The sequence below is a fragment of the Vulpes vulpes genome, unplaced genomic scaffold, assembly GCF_048418805.1.
Source record: "Vulpes vulpes isolate BD-2025 unplaced genomic scaffold, VulVul3 u000000652, whole genome shotgun sequence".
NCBI classification, from domain to species: Eukaryota; Metazoa; Chordata; class Mammalia; order Carnivora; family Canidae; genus Vulpes; species Vulpes vulpes.
In genome coordinates this window covers 1713602-1738223 of record NW_027325771.1, presented here as the reverse complement: position 1 = coordinate 1738223, position 24622 = coordinate 1713602, and the positions used below count along the sequence as shown (strand labels likewise).

Below are 24622 nucleotides of genomic sequence, written 5' to 3'. Positions count from 1 at the left end.
AAAGCATTGTCCCTGTAGGACAGCCAGAGGATGATCTCTGCAAACAAGCAAAGGAATATGATCTTTATGCTTGCATTTGTGTTTGAGTTTAATTCTAAGCAAAGATGATGATACATGCTTCATGCACATTTTTTAATTGAAAAAATAATTCATCTGTAATTATGATGAAAGATTTTTTGTGTCCTTTTTAAACCAAGTATGTTTTAAATGGATATTAAAATGTCTTATTTGTACCACTTAAAATTTTCAAAATCCGTAATTTCAGGTGTATTGTGAAGATCACTGGTGACATGACAATATCATTCCCGAGTGGAGTTATTAAAGTCTTCACTAGCAATCCATCTCCAGCTGTGCTGTGCTTCAGGGTGAAAAATATCAGCAGACTAGAGCAAATTCTTCCAAATGCACAACTTGTGTTCAGGTTTGTGTACTTTTGTTTTGAAGGTGAAATTTCTTTAAGAAACTTTTCCTTTTTCAATGGAGCAATAATAATTGAGTTGAATGACAATACCAAAATTTATTATTATTAAACAGCCTTCTCCAGCCTGTGTTTTTGGTGGTGGTGGTTGGTAGTTGTTAAATCTTCTGTTCATTATCTCATTGTTCAAGTTTCTGCTATGTTCTATTTTTTATCTGCCTAACTTTAGTTATTCCTACTAGTCTTCCCCAGGTCACCAAATGATGATACAGAGGCAAAGATAAAGCTAAGTCAAAATAACAAAAATATTTCTTGTGCTTACAGTGATCCATCACAGTGTGATTCTAACACAAAAGATTTTTGGATGAACATGCAAGCTGTTACTGTCTACCTCAAGAAGCTATCAGAGCAAAATCCAGCTGCTTCTTACTATAATGTAGATGTATTAAAGTATCAGGTGAGTGTCTTATCCTTGTAAACATCTTAAAATATTAACAGATAGAATCCCACAGATTAAACGAATAATAAGTCATGGCCAAGAGAGGTTTATTCCAGGAATTCAAGGATATGTCAAAATAAGACTATCTGGGGGTGCCTCAGTGGCTCAGTCGGTTAAGCATTTGTCAGGTCATGATTCAGGGTCCTGGGATTGAGCCCTATGTTGGACTCCTTGCTCAGCTTGGAGTCTGCTTCTTCATCTACCACTGCCTCTCTCCCCCATGCTTTTTCTCTCTCCCTCTATCAAATAAATGAAACCTTAAAAAATTAAGCCAAAGGAAACTGATGATCAAACTCACCATGTACTCTTGATTAAAAAGCTGAGTAAATTTAAATACATGAATTTGTCCTTAAGCTGAAAAGATCAGCAACATCAGTCTTAATAATGAAACACATAAAGCACTTAAATTCTGGAATGGCAAAGACACCTATTCTTGTTAATAGTATCAGAATTTTCTGGATGTATTAGTATAGCAGTAATTCTGGAAGGAGGAACCCAAATATTATTACTTATAAGTGATGTTCTATTCCTGGAAAACTCAAAGGAATCAACTGAAAAGCTATTTGCTAATAGGAGCTTCTAGTAAATTGGTGAGTTTAATGAAAAATAGTAGCTTTCTAAATAACCAGTTAGGAATTCTAATGTAGAAAAAATATTGATGATAAAAAAAACTAATTAGAGTTAGAGAGGTAGTAGAAGATGGCAATATAGGAAGATCCTGAGCGTTCCTCCTTTAATGGACACACCAAATCTGCAGCTGTGTCTGGAACAATTTCCTCTAAAAAAAAAAAAAAGATCTGAAAACTACCTGAACAACTCCTTCACATTAGTAAATAAGACAGGTCTGGTGGTCATCGGGTCTTAGGCTTGTGGTCTTACAAAACTGTGTATATTTGTTTTTTTTAAAAGCTGCTGCCTAATGGTTTGGCTTCCTTCCAGTCAGTCTCAGTGTAGGTGCTGAGATTACTTCCTTTGGGACACTGACAGGTCTTGGCACACCCTCAACAATTGGGAGCTATTAAAATAGGAAATAGGCTGCTTGGATAATCACCAAGTTTCAAGAGACAAGTAACAGCTAGGGCGAGGTTGAATGTTAAGGTTCATCTATGTGAGGCTACTCTGTCAAGACTGGGAGAGGTGGCTATTTCAGCTCATAACATAGAAACAAAGAGCCAAGCAAAATAAAGAAACAAGAGAATATGTTCCTAATAAAAGAACAAATAAAACCTCAGAAAAAAAGCCTTACTGAAATGGAGGTAGGTAATTTGCGTGATAAAAATTCAAAGTAATGGTGATAAAGATGCTCATTGAACTTGGGATAAGAATGGATGGACACAGTGAGAACTTAAAATATAAGAAAGTATCAAGTACTAAATGTAAGTCACAGTACTGAAAAATATTCGACAGCAGACCAGATGAAGCAGAAGGGAACAATAAACTTGAAGACAAGACAGTGCAACTTACCCAATCAGAGCAGCAAAAAGAATGAAAAACGTGAAGATAGTTCAAGGGTCTTAAAGGGACAACATCAAGCAGACTAACATTGTCATTATAGGTGTCCCAGAAGGAGGAGATAGCAGTACAGTAGGGGAATTTAATGCCCCATTTATATCACCTAGACGAATTATTAGTTTTTTTTTTTTAATTTTTTTTCACTTCAATTTTTTATTTTTATTTTTTTTACATTTTTTTTTAATTGGAGTTCAATTTGCCAACATATAGCATAACACCCAGTGCTCATCCCATCAAGTGCGCCCCTCAGTGCCTGTCACCCAGTCACCCCCATCCTCAGCCCACCTCCCTTTCCCCCACCCCTTGTTCGTTTCCCAGAGTTAGGAGTCTCTCATGGTCTGTCTCCCTTTCTGATATTTCCCACTCATTTTTTCTCCTTTCCCCTTTATTCCCTTTCACTATTTTTATATTCCCCAAATGAATGCTTTATATTCCCCATATAATGATTGTCCTTCTCCGATTGACTCATTTAACTCAGCATAATACCCTCCACTTCCATCCACGTTGAAGCAAATGGTGGGTATTTGTCGTTTCTAGTGGCTGAGGAATATTCCATTGTATACATAAACCACATCTTCTTTATCCATTCATCTTTCGATGGACACCGAGGCTCCTTCCAGTTTGGCTATTGTGGTCAACTAATATTCAACAAAGGAAGAAAAGACTATCCACTGGAAAAAAGACAGTCTCTTCAATAAATGGCGCTGGGAACATTGGACATCCACATGCAGAAGAATGAAACTGGACCATTCTCTTATACCATACACAAAGATAAACTCAAAATGGATGAAAGATCTAAATGTGAGACAAGATTCCATCAAAATCCTAGAGGAGAACACAGGCAACACCCTTTTTGAACTTGGCCACAGCAACTTCTTGTAAGATACATCCAGGAAGGCAAGGGAAACAAAAGTAAAAATGAACTATTGGGACTTCATCAGGATCAAAAGCTTCTGCACAGCAAAAGAAACCGTCAACAAAACTACAAGACAACCTACAGATGGAAGAAGATATTTGCAAATGACCTGTCAGATAAAGGGCTGGTATCCAAGATCTTTAAAGAACTTATCAAACTCAACAGCAAAGAAACAATCCAATCATGAAATGGGCCAAAGACATGAACAGAAATCTCATAGAGGAAGACATAGACATGGCCAACAAGCACATGAGAAAATGTTCCGTGTCACTTGCCATCAGGGAAATACAAATCAAAACCACAATGAGATCCCACCTCACCCCAGTGAGAATGGGGAAAATTAACTAGACAAATTATTAGTAAGGAAACACTGTTCTTAAAAGATAGGTTAGGCCAGATAGACTTAAAAGCTATATATAGAACATTCCATCCAAAAGCCAGAATATACGTTTTTCTCAAGTGCACATGGAACATTCTCCAGGGTAGATCATATGTTACACCACAAACAAGTCAATAAATTTTAAAAGACTGAAGTCATATCAAGCATCTTTTCTGACCATAATGATATGAAACTAGAAATCAATTACAGGAAGAAGACTGGAAAATTCACAAATACATAGAGTTTAAACAATATGCTTTGGAACAACCATTGGGTCGATGAATAAATCAAAATAGAAATTACAACTTCTCTTGAGACCAATGAAAATGGAAATACAATACAAAAATTTATTGAAATGCAGCCAAAGCAGTTCTAAGAAGGAAGTTCCTATCAATAAATGCCTACCTGAGAAACAAAAAATCTCTAACTTTACACCTCAGAGAACTAGAAAATGAAGCCCAAAGTTGTTGGGACAACAGAAGTAACAAGAGCAGAAATGAAATACAGATTTAAAATACAGCAGAAAAAACTAAGCTGGTTCTTTTAAAAGATAAACAAAATGGATAAACTTTTAGTTTGACTCACCAGAAAGGAAAGTGGGCTCAAAATCAGAAATAAAAGAAGAGACCTTACAGCTGATACCACAGAAATATAAAGGGTCATGAGAGATCACCATCAACAATTTTATGCCAAGAAGTTGGACAACCTGGAAGCAATAGATAAATTTTTAGAAACATACAGCCTTCTAAAGCTAGATCCTGATGAAATAGAAAACTGAACAAACCAGTTTCTAGTAAAGACACTATATCAGTAATCAAAAACCTCTGGCACCAAAAGTCCAGGATTATACTGCCCCACTGGTGAATTCTACCAAACATTCAAAGAAGAATTAATACCAGTCCTTCCCTAACTGTCCACCCCCCCCCCCCCCCCCGCAAAAAAAAGAAAAGGCAGCTGTTCCATTTTATGAAGCCAGCATTGAAACCAAAGCCAGACAGGGACATCACAAGAAAAGAAAATTATAGGCTAATTTTGCCAAAAATTTAGGACTAAACTACAATCAAGTGGGATTTATTCTAGAGGTATAAGGATGATGGTTTAACTTCCACAAATCAACATGGTACACCACTAACAAAATGAAGTGTAAAAATTATGTGATCTCAGTAGATGCAAAAACCATCTGACAGAATTCAACATCCATTTATGATAACTCCAAACAAACTGAATACAGAGGAAATGTATCTCAGGAGAATAAAGGCCATATATGGCAAACCCAAAGTAACATCATACTCAAGATCAGAAATAAGAAAAGGATGCCTACTGCCACCACTTTAATTCAACATAGTATTTTAAGTCCTAGCCAGAGCCTAGGCAAGAAAAAAGAAAACATTTCCGAATCGGAAAAGAAGAAGTAAAATTGTCACTACAGATGGTGTGATAAATAGAAAACCCCGAAGATTCCACCAAAAAAACCTGAGAATAAACAAAGTCAGTAGAGTTGCAGGATATAAAATCCATATCCAAAAGCCTTGTTTGTTACTGCTGTACAAAAATGAAGACAATGTATTTACAGATACATCAAAAGAATGAAATGCATAGTAATAAATTTAACCGAGGTGAAAGACCTTTACACTGAAAACTGTAAGACAATGATGAAAGAATTTGAAGATGACACAAATAAATGGAAAGATATTACATGCTCATGGATTGAAGAATTAATATTGTTAAAATATCCAAAATACCTAGAGCTATCTAGAGATTCAGTGCAGTCCCTGAAGTTCCAAAGCCATTTTTCACAGAAATAGAACAGACAGTACTAAAATTTGTGTGGAACCACAAAAGATCCTGAATAGCTAAAGAAATCTTGAGAAAAAAAAGAACAAAGCTGGAGGTATCACCCTCCTGGATTTCAAACTGTATTGCAAAACTCTACTAGTCAAAACAGTATGATGTGGTCACAAAAATAGACACATAGATCAATAGAACTGAATAGAGTCCAGAAATGAATCAGTGCATACATGTTCAATTAATTTGCAACAAAGGAGCCAAGAATATACTATGGGGAAAGGATAGCTCTGCAATAAGTGTGCCAGGAAAATTGGACAGCTACTAGACCCCTGTCTTACGCCATACTCAAACTCAAAATGTACTTTAAGATCTGGAGCCATAAAACTCCTAGAAGAATAAAAAAGTAGCTAAGTTCCTTGACAGTGGCCTTGGCAGTGATTTTTTGGGTCAGACTCACAACAGCAAAGGCAATAAGAGGAAAAGTAAGTGACAGTATCTCAAGTTAGAAAGCTTCTGCACAACAAAGGAAATGATCAGAAAAAGTTAAAGGCAACCTACATAATGGAAGCAGGTATTTACAAATCAACCTGATAGGGGTTAACATTTAAAATATATAAAGAATTCATACAACTCAATAGCCAACGATCTGATATAAATTGGATAGAAGGTTTGCATAGACATTTTTCCAAAGAAAACACAGATGGCCAGCAGATACGTAAAAGATGGTCAACATCACTAGTCAAGAAAATGCAAGTCAAAACCACAATGAGGTATCCCTTCACATGTGTTAGAATTGCTATTATCAAAATGACAAGAATTTACAAGTTTTGGAGAGGATATGGAGAAAAAGGAATTTTTATGTACTGTTGGTGGGGATGTACATTAGTGCAGCCACGATGGAAAACAGTATGGAGTTTTTAAAAAAAAATTCAAAAAGAACTACCATATGATTTAGCAGTTGGACTTCTACATATCTGTCTAAAGAAAATAAAAACACTAACTCCTAAGTTTATTTTCACTCCCATGTTTACTGCAACATTATTTACAGTAGTCTAGATATGGAGGGAACCCAAGTGTCCACCAATAGACAAAAGCATAAATAAGATGTGGTATATATATATACAGTGGAATGTGACTTGGTCATAATAAAGAATGAAATCTTGCCAGTTGCAGCGTCATGGGTGGACCTTGAGGGCGTTATGCTAAGTGAAGTAAGTCCGACCAACAAAGACAAATACCATATAATCCCACTTATATAGGGAACTTAAAAAAAAAGCCAAGCTCAGAGATGACAGAGAACAGATTGTTGGCTGCCAGATAGAGGGTTTGGATGAGGGTGGGGAGGTAGGCAAAATGGGTGAAGAGATTCACAAGTACAAACTTCCAGTTATAAAATAAGTCATACAGATGGAAAATACAGTGTCCTGACCAAGGCCAGTAAAACTGTATTGCATATTTCAAAGCTGCTATGAGAGTAGTTTTTTTTTTTTTTTTTTAAGATTTTATTTATTCATGAGAGACACAGAGACACAGGTCGAGGGAGAAGCAGGCTCCATGCAGGGAGCCTGACCTGGGAATTGATCCCAGGTCTCCAGGATCAGGCCCCAGGCTGAAGGTGGCACTTAAACCGATGAGTCACCCAGGCTGCCCAAGAGTAGATCTTAATCATCCTAGGAAAAAATAATTGCTGTGATTATTTTGTGGTGTATACACAAATATTGAGTCTTTATGTTGTCCACTGGCAATTCATGTTAGTATTCCACAATAAAAATTCTTTAAAAAAAATGTTAACACCATCCTTTGCTGTAGCCACAGTGAACACACAACAGTAAAAACTAATTAGGAAGAAACCTAACACAATCTCTACTGAGTTGAATTATAAAGAATACTCTGTTCATCTGAAGAGTCCAGTTGTAAAAAGCTTAGATGTTTCTGGATTAATTTATAAATTTAATGTAATTCTCATCCAAAACCCAGTAGAAGTGTGTATGTATTGGTGTTTGGAAGCTTGACAGTCATTTTGTTTTTTTTTTTTTAAGATTTTATTTATTTATTCATGAGAGACACAGAGACACAGGCAGAGGGAGAAAGAAGCAGGCTCCATGCAGGGAGCCTGATGTGGGACTCGATTCTGGGTCTCCAGGATCAGGCCCTGGGCTGAAGGTGGTGCTAAACCACTGGGCCACCCAGGACTTCCTGACAGCATTTTCAAATTCTCTGGGAGAAAAAACGTGGAGTAATCAGTTAAATGTTTTAAATGGTAATGTGGAGTAATGTTTGAGTTTTAATGGTAAAACTTTTTGTAAGGGTATTTACAGTAGTTTGGAACTAGCAGAATAGATGGCCAGATCAAAGGAACAGTATATCCAGAAATGGGTCTAAGAATAAATCAAAAACTAATTATTTGACAAATTAGCATTTCGAGGCAATGAGGACATAGTGAATTTTTCAGTAAATGGTACTGGAGCATCAAGCTGGAGATTTAGGGAAAAATTTGCTGACTCCCTAACTCCTACCTTAGCCAAAATTCAGTCTGCATGTATCAACCGTATAATAATAGTAACAGATGAAACCATAAAGTTATTAAAATAAATCACTTAAATATGTCTTTTGGTATATGTGCAGGTGTGTGTATAAATTATCTATATTTTACATATTTTGATCTTGAAATATCAAGACCTAAGTGCCATGAAATAAGAGAGTGAGATCTTTGACAACAATAAATAAATTTCAGGTTCACAGCAAAATATAAACTCTTTTTGTTAAATTCTTAATCTGTATTTAATTTGAGGGAAGAGTATTCATAATATATAAAATAGACTGAAAGAACTACTGCAAACCTTATAAATTATAAAGTAAAAGGTGATTAACTCAAAAGATAGGTAAATTATGGAAGATGTTCCATCCATAGCAGTAGTAATCAGAGCAATGAATATTAAGACAACAGTGGGATATCAGTCTTAGCCCATTAACTGACAAAAATGGGCAAGATTGCTCTATTAAGAGAGGTGTGATTGCTTGTTAGTAGGTATACAAGTTAATCAAGCTGATTAGAAAGCAGTTCTGTTAGATTGTCAGATTGCTGAATAGTTGAATCTTTAAAACTTCTTTATTAGAGAGAGAGAACACGAGCACACAAGCAGGAGGGGCAGAGGGAAAGGAAGAGAAAATCTCAAGCCGACTGTGCCCTGAGCACAGAGCCCAACACAGGACTGGCTCTCAAGACCGTGAGGTCACGACCTGAGCTGAAACCAAGAGTCCAACACCTAACTTACTTTGCCACCCAGGTGCCCCTAAGTAGTTGTACCTTTAATTCCACAATTCCACCTCAAGAAAGCAGTTCTTCAAGTATCACACAAACGGGCAAAAAAAGAAGATAAGGTACAAAGGGTACTCACTGCAGCACTGTACACAGAGCACTGCGGTACGCATCCCCAGAAGAGATTCATTAAATGAATTCCTACAGTCGTTAAAAAGAGTGAGATCCGTGTGTGCATGCCTGCAAGGTGGGTAAGGCTGTGTCCCACAGTGTTAACAACTGGGAGTAAGAATGTCAAGTATATTTCTTATACTTACTGTATACTTTCTTATTAATACACTTATTTCATATACTTCTCTACTACCTGAGTTTTTAAAAGATTTATTTATTTGAGAAAGAGAACGTGTGCACAAGTGGAGTGAGGGGGTGGGACAGAGGGAGAGGGAGAAGCAGGCGCCCCGTTGAGCAGGGAGCACAACTCGGGGCTCGATCCCTGGGGTCGTGACCTGAGCAGAGGCTTAACCCACTGAGCCACTCAGGCGCCCCCATACTATCTGATTTTTTAATAGAGTAATTGTATTAAAACGGCTTGTGTTTCTAGGAAACACTTTAAAAAGTACTGCCACTTAACTAGGCTCAAAGTTTATACCAAGTACTCATTATTCTTGTGTACTTTTTTATTATTTAGTGCTTGCTATTTACCAGGAATAGCATGAGAGACAGTATATATATATAGTACGTAGATAGTAACTTGTAATCAAGAAAGGGCAAAGTGCAGAATAAGGAAGAATGAAAATGTGTAAATTTAGACAGGGTGATCAGGGTAGGTTTCATTAAAAAGGAGTTACTTGAGCAAAGAACTGAAGAATGGTAAAGAATTGCACCATTTACTATGGGTCAGGTGATTAATATTGAACCCTGGAAGTTGGAAGTATTCTATTTCTAGGCTTGCAGTATTACAGGATGATTTTTTTTTTTAATTTGAATTCTTTTAGTTCATAAGGAATCTAGTTCTGTGTTGGATGTTGAGAGGTACTCACAAGTTACATGCATAAATGAGAATCACCTGATAATATACTTATTTCTGGATCTTCACCTAACCTGCTGAGTCAGATTTTCTGCATTTGAACCTACAACAATGTGTATTTTACGCAAGTGTCTCGGACATTATGACCTAGTAGTCCTAGACCCACACTTTGAGAGTGATTCTTACTTCTTTGAGCTGAGCTTGCTTTATTTTGCCTAGCAATATTGCCATCATTATTTTTGATTCCAAGACCTCTTGTGTTCATGTACACATTGTTAGCATGACTTGTTCACTTTTTGGGCAAAAAAAAAAAAAAAAAATCACTTTTTTTTTTCTCTTTAAAGGTATCATCAAATGGCATTCAGTCCACTCCTCTAAACCTTGCAACATACTGGAAATGTAGTGCTGGCACCACAGATCTTAGAGTGGATTACAAGTATAACCCAGAAGCTATGGTGGCACCCAGTGTGCTTTCCAACATACAGGTGGTGGTACCAGTGGATGGAGGAGTCACCAACATGCAGTCCCTTCCCCCTGCTCTATGGTAAATTTTCAGTTTCTGAATTCTTGCTAAATTTTTGCTTCAAGTCCCAACTTTTAGAACCTAAGTTCTCAAAGTTGTCTTGTAAATTTGAAAAGATATAGTGCATTTTACCATGGAAACCATGGCCATGGTATGTATGAAAGACGCTGTTTATCCTATTAGTCAAATCACAGTAGCCTCAATCCAAAATGTAGGTTTGCTGTCACCACCCAGACTTGAATAATTCAGTACAACCTCACCCTGAGGCAAAGTGGCCTCTGTTAAACTTCTTCTTAAATAAAGATAACTCTTTTGCAGGGTTAAATATAGCATCTAGCAAATCTTTAAGAATACTTGTCTTAGTAACTCTTGTCTCTTCCTCTTTTGTTCCCATTATTAATGATGAGTGGAGATTCTAACACTCTTCCTATTTGCTTCACTCTTTAATAAAATTTTGTTCTCTTTTAGTAATGAAGGTACTCAACCACCTATACAGTTTTCTTTGACCAGGTTATGTAATTTAGTAAATTTCCATTAATTAAGATGTAGCATTCTATTATATCATAAATACATCTTAACCAGGTGATACTGAAAGTAAATTTAGCCATGTAGTTCTGGTGAAATATGTAAAAGGTTTGCCCATCCATTTATAAGGAACTATATTAGACACTTTGTTCTTCTAGGAATGCAGAACAAATGAAAGCCTTTTGGAAACTGTCTGGTATTTCAGAAAAATCAGAAAATGGAGGTAAGCACGCATATGCTTTTTTGTTTGTAATGCAGTGTCCTTGAAAATGGATTTGTAGGCATTTTTATGGAAAGCGTTCTCTTGGATTTTCATGCCTTCAGTTCTAGAATTGACCACTAGGTGGAAGTTAATACCTTAAGTAAGAGTGGACCTGTTGAGATCAGAATGCATTTTTTCCCCTCTAGGTTGAATATGCTTGCTCTTTAAGAAAATCATTTGGTTTGCTGGAACTTTATAAATAGTGTGTAGATGCTTATGTATTTTGAAGTAGAACTATCCAGCTGAGCAACCTGATAACTAATTAAAATTCCTGGGCAGCCCGGGTGGCTCAGCAGTTTAGCGCCGCCTTCAGCCCAGGGCGTGATCCTGGAGACCCGGGATCAAGTCCCACATCCGGCTCCCTGCATGGAGCCTGCTTCTCCCTCTGCCTGTGTCTCTGCCTCTTTCTCTCTCTCTGTCTCTCATGAATAAATAAATAAAATCTTAAAATAAAATAAAATAAAATTCATTTAACACACCCTTTAGCTTTTTCTGTTATTACCGTCCTTCTGGCCTCCCAGAAATCCTGTAGTAGCTTCCAGGCTTTAAAAACCCCCTTTCTTTGCCTACCCCCCCTTCCTAAGAGAACTTGTCCTAGTCATATCACTTTAGTAAAACTAACCATCAACAACTTTTACTTCTCTGCTTTTCATTTTAAGGAGAAACAAGTTAATTGCCTACTCCCACCAAATCTGCGTCTGTGTTCATAATGCAAAGGAGAAGTCTATGCTAGCTGCTCACTAGTGTCTTCCCTGATCAATTTAAAATATAATTTCCAGGACCATCAGGTCTCTAATTATCATTTTCTCTTAATCAAAGAATTCTCCTGCTGTCTTTTGAATGCCTGATTAACCTTCAGTAAATTTTCTTAAGTAGTTGTTTTGTTTTGTTTTGTTTTGTTTTGTTTTAGCTTTTCCAGTTTTGCTTAGCTTTTTCTCTTTGAACGTTTTAAGCATAATGTGATAAAAAAAATCATACCAGTTTTTCTCACTTATTTCTGTATCAAGGACGAGGAACATATCCATAGTGGCTGTTTATTTATACATGCCATGCTGAATCAGACTTTTACTAGAGAACCACCTATTTGGTGAAATAACCAAGCTGGTCTATGGTTCCTCCTTTTTTGTTTGGTACTTGAAAGTTGCCTATTTTCAGGTGTAATGGTGCTTTTAGTCAAGTTGTGTGGCTTCTGGGAGGACAAATTTGAAATTCCTAGTTAAAACTAGAAGTAAACCAGAAATCCTGTTTGAATTGAGGGCTTACAACGAATTAGCAGGCAAGAAAGGACATACAGTTTTCCCCTATTTAATGAAACTATACTATTTTAAGTACTAACAAAAGAAATTGTTCCTCAAAAATAAGATACAAATTTTTTTTCAAAGATTTATTTATTTATTCATGAGAGACACACAGAGAGGCAGACGCACAGGCAGAGGGAGAAGCAGGCTCCATGCAGGGAGCCGGACGTGGGACTCGATCCTGGGACCCTGGGGTCACACCCTGGGCCAAAGGTGGTGCTAAACTGCTGAGCCACCTGGGCTGCCCAGATACAAATTTTCTAACCAGATATTTTAATAGTTTCCCCCGGCTCTCCAGGTATCAGAGTGTGTGAGGAAACGGAAAAATGTGTTAAATGTGCTTCTATTGGGTTAGTCAGCCTTTAGAAAGAAATACCCCAATTAGAATACTGTAAAGTAGGAATATGTTTCTATTCTGGCTCTAGGCCCAGAAGAGGGACAGGAAGTAATTCTCCAGCTTAAAGATTGCCAAGGTGGCTGCTCTTGGCCTGCTGTAGAACTTCTACAGTTCTCTTGATAGGTCAATTCTGTGCAAGTGTACGGCGGGCTTAAGGCGTTAGCAGGCAGGCAGCAGCACACCCCAAGCCGCTCTGTGCCATCAGGCCCATGCGGCGGACAGAGCGGCGGGACCGTTCTCGTCCTCCAGACTTCCCTCTGTGCTGGGAGCCTCTGTGTAGGGAATCCAGGAATGTCGCTCCAGCTACCAGCAGTTGCACCTGTTCTCCTTGACCAGAAGCCTGGGCACACTCTAGACTCCCCCTCCTTTCCCCTTTCTTGATTCCAACTCTGAAATACCTTCCAAATGCGTTCACTCCTCTCCCTTCCCTCAGCCTAGTTGAGATCCTTTGTTTAATAAGCTGTCACTCAGAGTCCTGCAGTATTTTAGTGACTCAGTTGGTTTCCCTGCCTTGTATCTTGTACGTCTTTCCCCTTTTGAGATACTAACCTGAAATTGTTTTGTCTTCCTTATCTTTAGTGTTACTTATTTCTTATCATGGCTTATAACGAGCTTTGGGACTTGTTCTTTCCTACCTCCCTAGTCTTTTGCACACTCATATCCTGTTCTCTGGCTCTTCTGTTATGTATGCAGGTCCCTTAACGGCATTGTGCTCTCAGGTCTCCCCTCCCTGTCCCTATAGTGACCTCTGCCTGCAATTCGCATTGTCCTCTTCACCATCATTTTTTGTGCTTTTTTGCTCATAGTTCTTGAGAGCTTTTTATAGCATTTATCATATTCATCATAATTATGTGGTTTACAGTTTCTGGCATACTATTAGACTGAGGTATGTTGAATAAGTGTTTTTTGTGTGTGTGTGTGTGTGTTTTGTTTTTTTGTTTTGTTTTGTTTTGTTTTTTGTTTTAAAGAAAGCATCTCAGAACTATCTAGTTTGACCCTTAACCAATGCAGGGGTTAGGAGTGCTGAACCCTCCACACCCCACCCCGTATAGTCATAAATCCACAAAGAACTCTTTGAATTCCCCCCCACCCCAAAACTTAGTTCAGAAGAGTCTATTGTTGACCAGAAGCTCTACTGGCAACAAGCAGCTGATGAACAGTTGTATGTTCCGTTTTGATAGCGCTTTCCCAGTCCTTGCTGTCTCTCCCTCTTTCCCTCTCCCAGCCCCGTAATATGGCAGTTGGCTGTCATTTCCTGCTCCTGCTCCTCAGGCCTCCCTCTGAACTATCCTCATTGACTTCCTTTTTCTCTTTTGACTTACTTCAGCATGTGTCTGTAGCACGGTGAAGCTCCATACACAACTACAGGGGTGTTTACTATTGAATAAAGTCTGATTTGGAAACAGGACAATGATTTGTTTACTGTATACATTTTATGAATTTGACATAGGACATAGTTTATCTTATTCATTTGTTGGTTTTTTTGTGTGTGTGAATTTATGTTGCCCTGTTTAAAGTTCTGCATTCTTTGCCTTGTAGGTTCTGGGTCCCTCAGAGCAAAATTTGATCTTTCGGAAGGACCTAGTAAACCCACAACACTTGCCGTGCAATTCCTTAGCGAGGGGAATACCCTCTCAGGAGTAGATATTGAACTAGTAGGCACTGGCTATAGGCTTTCCTTAGTGAAGAAGCGGTTTGCCACTGGTAAGTTGGGAGATTTTAAGTTTGTATATTACCTGGGAAACATTTCTATTCGACAGTAAGTTACTAAGCAACTGTTTATTAAACTGTCAAGCAGTTTATAATCTAAAGTCATGGAAAATTTCTTCTTTGACCTTTGTACCAAAATGCCAGATAGAGACACACCTTGGAGAGAGTAATAATGGTCCGTATAGCTGGACACCTGGGATCGGATGCGGTGTATTATAAACAGCAGGTGGGAACTGGGGTTGTGTATCTGTCCTCACAGTGAAAATGTCTTCCTTTGAGTTCATTTGAAAGTGTAATCGCAAGGGTCTGCTTGGTGTTTTTCAGGACGATACCTGGCAGATTATTGATGGACCTGGGAAACTGGTTGGCTTGAGAGAGAAGTACAGGCCTGCCCTCCTGTGTTGTCTATTCTTTCCAACACTATTTTAGCTTGTATTATGTCTTTGAACTTACACATATTTGAGAATGTTAATTACAAACATTAAATTGCACTTTTGAAGTGAGTCATCAAAAGCAATAGCACTGAAATGATTTTTCAACACTGTTAATGATCAACTGCCATGTTCTGGAAGCACATTTGCTGAAATTCTCAGTATAATGAAGTTTTCTTAGGCTGAAATTTTACATTACTTTTAGTGTCTATGTTGAGTTATAGTGTATTATCAGGCCTAAAATTTCAGGAGAGCAAGCACAAAATAATTCAGCTTTCCATAAATTTTTAGAGTCAGAGATAGCCTTGAAATTTCCTAAGTTTAATATTGAACAGAGACACACACAACACGAATTCTAAGTTTTGGATAATGTTAATTTAGAATACTCAATCAAATTGAGTTATGTGCCATAAAGTAATCAGACCAGAGTCCCAAGGTGTGCGCAAAACAATGTATAATTTGATTCTCATATAAACATTATTAAAGTGTAAATGGTGTTTTGTATGATTTTTCTAATTCTCAAGTGCAATGTGTTTTAAAATAAGCTTGCAAAAGACAGAGAAATTTACTTCTGCAGTTAGTTAACTTTATAGAATTTGTGATTGTTTTTAAGAATTAATGCTGTAGATTTAATTTATTTTTATATGGATTACAGAATGTGTGCCTTTTAAAACAATAACAAAAGCCAGAAATGTGCCTGTCCAGTCTGTGTTCATTAATGTGCCTCACTGTTGTCCCCTCACAGTCTGGATCTTCTCTTCATCCTAGGGTGGTCAAACATTTTTACAAGATAATAGCCATTTCTGTAAATACCTTTGGCCTCAGTTGGGAAGGGAATTCAGAGTAACTCAAGGATAATTTGTACTTCAAAACCCTGGCTCACTTCTTTAGTGATACACTGTAGCCACTAGAAAGAGAAATACACCTAATGGCCTATGTTTACAGGGGGAAAACAGTTGACCTTCACTTGTTCCACCTAAGTATGTAAATCGTAAAACAAACATTGAAAACCTCCTCCTCAATTGGTAACTGCTAGTTTATTTCTCCGCTTGGCCCTTCCCTTCTTTCTGTTCATCTTTGGAAATTTATATACACTGAATGAATGTGTCAGAAGCATGAGTTTTGTGTTTTGTGAGGAACACATTTAAGCAATATAATTGGCATTGGAGACGTACTGCCAGTTGTTTTTATTTCAACGATTGGAAAAGTTACCAATTATTTAATTGCCACCTGCTAGAAATGGGGAGATTATCTGAAGTGATGGATTGGGCTAAGCATTTCTTGAACTACTAATATTAAATAGTAAAAAAACCCTAACTTTATAGCAAATCCTAATTGAAGGACTTAAAATATTTTGGACAGTTTCATAATTAAAAATGGAATTTTATTTATAAGGATAAATGCCAGTGTCCTGCATTTTACATAGAAGTGATAAATTGTGTTATATATGATAATTTATATAAAACCACTAATTATTCTGTTAAGCTTCACAGAACATAAAACCCCTATTACTAGACATTTATGTAACGTCTTGCTCTACTAAATGCAGCAGAAAATCTACTTATTAGCAATACATATAACACAGTACGTGCTTTTTAAATATATTCAGTGTTAGCCCAATTCTAAATTTAGATTTGACTAAAGCAACACATTAAGACAATACACTGAAATGTTCATCTTTACTAAATAGTGAGTGAAATGAGAATTTCTAACTCTTGTGCTCTTTTAAATGCCAATTACAGTCCCTTACTGGAATCTTTTTTTTTTTTTTTTTTTTCCCTTACTGGAATCTTAAATGTAACTGCTTTGCAATTGGAGTGCTTTTAAATGGGCAGTTAATACTTTATTCTTGGACTTCAGACACCATTACACTCACCATGTTTATTTTTAATCAAGTATTACCTGAAAATGTACAAATTAGTGAAATGGTTAAACTTCTGCACTTTCTTCATTACCACAGTCTTCATACCAAGTGTTGATACCTACATTTGTATTAGGTGCAGGTTACAATTTTGAAGCCATATGAGTTTATATTGATTTTGTTTTTCATTTAAAAATCCACTAATGGTGTAAAAAAAGACCAGTAGATTTTTCAATGGGAGATGTATTTAGCAAGCTGGTTCTTGCTTATGTATAGTGATAAACTCTGTAGCTGCCTCTTTAACCCAGATTTGTAAACACAGAACTCTAACAAATGTGAGTTTTTAAGAAATGTTATTTACTACTTTGAGTTGTAATTAGAACAATGCAAATCTATCTTACACAATTTTGTAAATATTTTTGATTTTTTCATAAAATGTAAATTTTACATAAAAGTTTTTCCTTAATAAACATGTAATATATAATTTATCTGTTGGTTTATGTGTCTTTGTACCCCTACTGATAGGACAAGGCAAGCTAGGTAAGGAGTAATTGGTTTTGAACTTGGTATAACCATTTACACAGACATACAGATTGATCTGTTAATTTTAATTGGTTATATAGGAAAACTTGATTTACACTATAACCCTAAAATGGAGAAATGGCTTAAGAAGAGATTTTTAAATATACCTAAGCATATTTTCCAATGTATATTTAAATGATGTTAAGCTTTAGCAAAGACTCTGCTCCTGACCAGTTGCTTAGAAATGTTGTCTTAGCACAATTTAAGATCCTACTCTTTATCTGTTGCCGGTATGGGTCAGAACAGGGATTTCTTGGCCTTTTCCTCTGGTTGCCATATGGCTGCCACAGGTCGAGTGTATGTTTACACTGAAAGCTGGGAGAAGGAGCAGTGCCTGGTGTATCTGTCCTTCCTGTTAGGAGAGTAGAAACTTTTCCAGAAGCTTCCACCACATTTGTCCTTATATCTTATTGCCCATTATTGTGTAAGAGAAGCAGAGTAAGCAAGTAGCCTTTATAATGAAAATGGCCAAAAGAGAAGAGGCTGGCAGTGGCCCAAGGTGAGCTGGCCAATAGGTCAGCCACAGAATTCCTGGCTGGTATAGGGGTATTTCCTTACAGCCTATTGCCAATTGAATCTTTGCATTATTTCAATCAAATTTAAAAAAATTTTTTTTAAGATAAACTCAGCAATGGGCAGAGCCAACTTGAAAATCCGTTTTTATTTTTAGGAAGAGTCTAGGAGTATGACCTTTGTATAGGGTAATTTGAAACCAAAGCCTTTAACACTGTATGGTAACTATACCGGAATTTAAAAAAAAAAAAAAAAAGGAAGAGAAACCAAAGCCTTTAAAAAAGTTTCTGTATAAGGTTTAAACTAGTAATTCACCACTTTGGGGATTGTATCCTAACAAAATAATCAGGGAAATAACCAAAGATGCATATGCAAAGATGTTTATTGGTACGTTGTTCATAATACAAAAACCTGGGGGGACTGGTTAAATGGATTACTCACGTATAGTGAAATACTAGGTAAGTATTAAAACAATCTTGAAGATTTACAGTTATTGATATGAAAATGCCATTGATATGAAAATAATGCCACTATTAGGTAATAAAAGGCAATATAGTCTTTTTACAATGCATTCATCTATAGCAAGTCTTACAAAAATACGTGACCCATTGTAATCTCTGGGGGATGGGATTTTTACTTTCCATACAATGTTTGATGTCTAAGTTTGTTTTTTTTAAGGTTTTATTTATTTATTCATGAGAGACAGAGAGAGAGAGGCAGAGACACAGGAGGAGGGAGAAGCAGGCTCCATGTGGGGAGCCTGACGTGGGACTCGATCCTGGGTCTCCAGGATCACGCCCTGGACCAAAGACAGGCGCCAAACTGCTGAGCCACCTAGGGTTCCCAAGATTTTATTTATTTATTCATGAGAGACAGAGAGAGGCAGGCTCCATGGAGGGAGCCCAATGTGGGACTCGATTCCAGGACCTCAGGATCACGTCCTGGGCCGAAGGCGGCGCTAAACCGCTGGGCCACCCAGGGATCCCCATGTCTAAATTTCATCTCTGTGCTCATCAGTAGATATTAATTATACTTGTACCCCAAACTTTATTTCAAAAAAGAGTTTTAGAAATCAAATTCAAATTAAACTTGATGTCAGTGTAAACAGTGCACAAGGATTTCTGCAGTAGGGCTTTCCTCCTTTTATCCCTGCCTGAGCCTCCTGCTGGGTCCTGCAGTGTAGTCACTGCATTTGTCTTGCACTGCTTGTTCCCACATGGAGGTGAATCTCTGCTCTTTTACGCAGGGGTGGCGGTCGGTGGGGAGGGGGGTGTGTGTCTTCAAACCTAAGTGCCCTGATTTACCTAAGTGACTATAAGATCAATTTCTTTTCCAAAGAAAAAAAATTTGGATCCTAAGTGCCCTGATTTACCTAAGTGACTATAAGATCAATTTCTTTTCCAAAGAAAAAAAATTTGGTCCAAAGACCAAATTAATCTCTAAGAAAAGTTATCATCCAGAGAAAGGACAGAGGAAATATTTATTACTTTCATGAGAAAGGTTGCCTTCTGGGGAGCTTTCGGCAAAATTAAGGACATTTTTAAGGTTAGAAACCTGTTGTTATTTCTTGTTTCACCCCCAATAAGTCAGCTCTAATCTTTTAGCACATTCACTCTAATCTTTCCTCTCTTCGTTCTAGCAATATCCCAACACTTCATACATAAAAGCAGTGAAGTGTATCAGGACCCCTCAGCCAGGGCTTTTTCTGCCTGGTAGTAGCAGATCTGTCAGTACCAACCAGACGACGACCCGTTCAGCACTCATTCATCGCTGGCCACCTACTAGGCCTTTGTCTTGTTTTTCTTGTACTTAGGCCGCTCACCAGCTTAATGGAAAATAGTCTTCTAAAATAAACAGTCTCCGTGATCTAGTACTTCAGTCTTCTAAACCAGAAAAGTAGAAAAACCTTTCCCTAGGACATCAAGAAAAAAGTTCCAACTGTACCATCAGTACCCAAAGCAGAAATTCTGAACTCCTCCCTGGAAGTTGCGAGTGAGGAGTGAAACGCTGTCACGTGCATGTTGAATTCTAGACTAATCCGCTGCTTTGTGCATTAAACGGCATCCCTCATTAAGACATTAGGATATCATATGTGATACAAAGTACGTGTGATCATACATGATACAAAGTAGAGCTGTTATTTGCCTGATACATAAAATTCTCTTTTGTAAACTACGAGATACGATCGATCTTCTGTTGGATATTACTGATGGCACACGTCCCCATCAAGTCAAGTGAACCCTAGTTCCCCACGTGTATCAGAACCAACCACTTTCCTTAGTCACCAAACTGAGAAAGCGGTGACCCCTTCACAAACGTGCCCCTCTTCTTGCTCTGGGCCCATAACATGAAGGTTTGGGGACATGACCCCTACCTGGCATCTGGCTCTTACTTCAGGACCTTCCTACCTAGAAGTACCCACTCCTCCCCCTCTTGTAGTTGAGATTGTATTAAATACTATTTACTCTCTCAACCACCGTAAGGTATTATTTAGTCCATGCTCTGAGGATATAGAGAATTTTACACATACTGGTGTTTATCAAATAAAAATTGAGGAAACACCCCTTCCCCCACCGAAGACAAACTGTATTTATTAACAATCTTGCCAACCTCCCCAAAACAAGGTTGAAATAAAACGTATAACCCTACTTTCCCGCATCCTATAATAAACATGTAAATCACAAATTAAACATTAGACATATTTTAGCCAAGATCCTTAATTAAATGAAAACTTCGGGCAGCCCGGGTGGCTCAGCAGTTTAACGCTGACTTCGGCCCAGGGCGTGATCCTAGAGACACAGGATCGAGTCCCACGTTGGGCTCCCTGCATGGAGCCTGCTTCTCCCTCTGCCTGTGTCTCTGCCTCTCTCTGTGTATCTCTCATGAATAAATAAAATCTAAAAAAAAAAATTAAATGAAAACTTCAAACTTCTAAAGTCTATGGGCCAGAAAAATTTACCTCCAGTAGTTTATTTTTTTTTTTAATTTTTATTTATTTATGATAGTCACAGAGGGAGAGAGAGGCGCAGAGACACAGGCAGAGGGAGAAGCAGGCTCCATGCACCGAGAGCCCGACGTGGGATTTGATCCCGGGTCTCCAGGATCGCGCCCTGGGCCAAAGGCAGGCGCCAAACTGCTGCACCACCCAGGGATCCCCTTCCAGTAGTTTAATATCAACATACCTGTTTAATTCAGAGTGTCAGTGGACAGTGATCCCCAGGTCTAATTCACTAGTGCAGCCTAGTAAAGCAGGGACTGCAAACGCCTAAGCCTACTAACTCCATAAACACATGCATTTGGTCCTATTCTATTAATTCTTAATAAAATTCTGCAAGTATCCACATCCCTCTAGAGCACTAATGATCGCAAGGAACAGGAATGACACCAACTAAAAAGTAGTTTATGATGCCTTGCTTAACCACACACACCCTCACGGCAAACAGCAGTGATAAACAGCCATAAACCTAAGTTTGTCTAAATTGTATTAACTTACTAGGGCGGGTGAGCTTTGAGCCAGTTGCTGAAGTCCTACCATTAACCCCAAATAAATGAAATTTTCGGTGTGATGTTAAAGATACCCTCACAATAAAGATTAAATTAAGAGAGAGAGTGGGGGGAGCCGGGGCAGGAGGGGAGGGAGAGGGAGAGGCTCACGCTGACCACTGAGCATACAGTCAGCTGCAGGCTCCCTCCCACAAGCCTGAGATCCTGACCTGAGCAGAAATCAGTCTGCTGCTTAGCCAACTGAGCCACCCAGGTGCCCCAAAATATTTTAGGTTTTTTTTTTTTAAGATTTTATTTTATTTATTCATGAGGGACACAGAGAGAGAGAGGCAGAGACACAGGCAGAGGGAGAAGCAGGCTCCATGCAGGGAGCCCCACGTAGGACTCCATCCCGGCGGGATCCCGAGGCCACAAAGTGAGCTGAAGGCAGGCGCCCAACCGCTGGGCCACCCAGGCGTCCCTAGGTTTTTTTTTTTTTTTTTTCGTCCCTAGGTTTTTAAGTGCTCCCTAACCCAGCATGGGACTCAAACTCAAGACCCCAAGATCAAGAGTCATACGCTCTATCAACTGAGCCGACCAGGCACCCCTCTCGCCAGAAACTTAAATTTTAATTAGGCTATAAAATGCCATAGCTGAAATAAAAGTAAACCATGAAAGTGACTTTAACATTCCCAATTATGTGATGGCTAAGACTCCAACATACCCCGCTATGCTTAGCACTAAACCCAAATGATTATTAGAGCCGAATTCTTCACTAAAGTACAGAAAGAATAACCTCCAACTTAACCAGGTTGGCATTTTATTGGCCTTCTATGGAGCCTACATTGCCCTAGAGAAGCCCAGTCCGTCAGCGACAAGCCCCAGGGAACCTTACCGACCCTGCAAACTCTAAAAAGCGAGTGCAGCACCGCAAACCTGAAAGCATTAGGTTGAAGTGTGGCTTATGGGGTAGAAATAAAAAGGATTGCCTTTTCTACTTGAAGATTTCATTGCACCTAAACATATGAAATTGAAAACAAAAGGAGGACCTAGTAGTGAATTAGGAATCGAGCTGCGCTGCGTTGGGCCGAGAAGCCGGGCACACAGCTCGCCCGCCCTCAGAGCCAGGCCCAGGCGAACGGCGCTCCCCGTGGCCGTGGCCGCACAACATCTAGGAGACCAGCCGAGTGGGAAGGGGGCTCGCGTGGATCTCCGTGTGGCTTCCCTAGGGCTCCTAGTGGACACCCAGCGGACGTCATCTTAAGTGACTGTGTGCAACCGAAGCTAGCCCAGGCCACAGCCTCAGCCCACCAGTTAGAGACCCAGAGGGCAGCACGGACGGCCCCGAACTCACTTCCCTGACGCCAGAGAGCAACCCCCCAAGGCCAGCGGCTGCCCAACAGCTTCCGCCCAGCAGAGGGGACAGCCCGCCTGGAGAAGGGCAGGCCAGACGGACATGGCAGACGGAGATGCCCAATGACGCCAACGCCTCCCCAACGCCACGACCTGCAGTAGGTGTGGGTGGCACCCAGGGGCCCGTGTGCAGATTCAGGACCCGAGGCTCAGTCACAAGGCAGGGTTCTCCGGGGCGAGCAGGCTGGGGATGAAGGAATCTAAGCCTGGAGCATCCCAACAGTGGGGTGGCTGGGGGGCTCTGGGCAAGACTCTATGGGAGCAGCAGCCAATTCTAAGAAATAAACCACATCCACATGCTACTAAACAGCGAATATGTCAAACAAGACATCAGAAAGAGGAAATAAAAAAATATACCCGGAGACCAATGAGAAAACAATTGTCCAAAAATCTTCGGGATGCAGCAAAAACAGCTCTAAGAGGGACATTTGTAGCGATACAGGGTGACCTCCAGAAACAAGGAAAACCTCAAGTAAACATCTGACCTTATAACTAAGGGAACTAGAAAAAAAACAAAGCCCCAAATTAGAAGAAGGAAAGAAATCATAAAGATCGGAGTAGAAATAAATAAAAAGGAGACTCTTAAAAAAAAAAAAAAGGAGACAAGATCAGCAAGACTAGGAGCTGACTCTTGGGGAAGGTAAAAATGATAAACCTCAGGGCACGTGGCTGCTTCAGTCAGAGGAGCGTGGGACTCTCAGTCTTGGGATCCTGAGCTCAAGCCCCTTGTTGGGTACAGAGACTACTTAAATAAAGATTAAAAAAAAAAAAAAAAAAAACCTTTACCCAGACTGATTAAGAAAAACAGAGAAGGCCCAGATAAGTAGTATCCGAAATTAGAGAGAAGTTGCAATGAACTCCAAAGAAATACAAAATATTTTTTTTAAGTCATTCCAAAAAAAAAAGGTCTACTAACAGGTTGGACACCTTAGAAGACATGGATAAATTTCTAGCAACAAACAATCTTGCAAGACTGAATCAAGAAGAAATAGGAATCTGAACAGACTGATAACCAGTAAATAAAATGACTTATCAAAAAACTCCCAGTAAACCGAAGTCCAGGACCAAACAGCTTCACAGTTAAATTCTATCAATAAAGTAGAGTTGATACTTGTTCTTGTCAAACTCTTCCAAAGAACTGAAGAGGGGACGCCCGGGTGGCTCAGCGGTTTAGCACCTGCCTTTGGCCCAGGGCATGACCCTGGAGTCCCGGGATCGAGTCCCACGTCGGGCTCCTTGCATGGAGCCTGCTTCTCCCTCTGCCTGGGTCTCTGCCTCTCTCTCTGTGTCTCTCATGAATAAATAAATAAATAAAATCTTTAAAAAACATCAAAACAAAAACAAAAAAAAAACCCCAAAGAACTGAAGAGGAAGGAATGTCTCAAATTCATCCTATGGAGGCTAGGATTACTCTAATACCAAAACCAGACAAGGACATTGCAAAGAGAGAGAGAGAGAGAGAGAGAGGGAAATCACACCCGGTATCTGTGAACACAGATGCCACAATCCTCAACAAAATACAGCACACCACATTCACCAACCCACTGCAATGACCATTCCTGACAATCAGGCAGGCTCTACTCCAGGGATGACAGGATGGTTTAACAGACACGAAATCAACTCAATATAGCACATGAGCAAAATGAGAACTAAAAATCATATGCTCATCGCAAAAGATGTGGAGGAAGCCCCTGACTAAATTCAACAGCCACATTCATGACAAAAACTCAACTAACTGGGCAGAGAACAAGTATCCTTCATATAATAAAGGCCATAAATGGTAGAAGCACTGGTCAGCGGGAGAAAAGTGGAAAGCTTTCTGCCAA

At 39.0% G+C, this 24622-nt stretch overlaps 1 protein-coding gene across 3 annotated transcripts in view; it reads left to right on the top strand.

Annotated features, from left to right (window-relative positions):
• Positions 1–17293, top strand: part of FCHO2 (FCH and mu domain containing endocytic adaptor 2) — a 116552-nt gene extending 99259 nt beyond the window's left edge. For all 3 annotated transcript variants that reach the window (XM_072745362.1, XM_072745361.1, XM_072745360.1), the window contains 6 exons: positions 266–421; positions 743–875; positions 10143–10342; positions 11005–11069; positions 14343–14507; positions 14838–17293. In XM_072745362.1, coding sequence (XP_072601463.1) covers positions 266–421; positions 743–875; positions 10143–10342; positions 11005–11069; positions 14343–14507; positions 14838–14860 — 742 coding nt within the window. In that variant the 3' untranslated portion in view covers positions 14861–17293. The remainder of the gene's footprint in view (positions 1–265; positions 422–742; positions 876–10142; positions 10343–11004; positions 11070–14342; positions 14508–14837) is intronic.
• The last annotated feature ends 7329 nt before the right edge of the window (positions 17294–24622 follow it).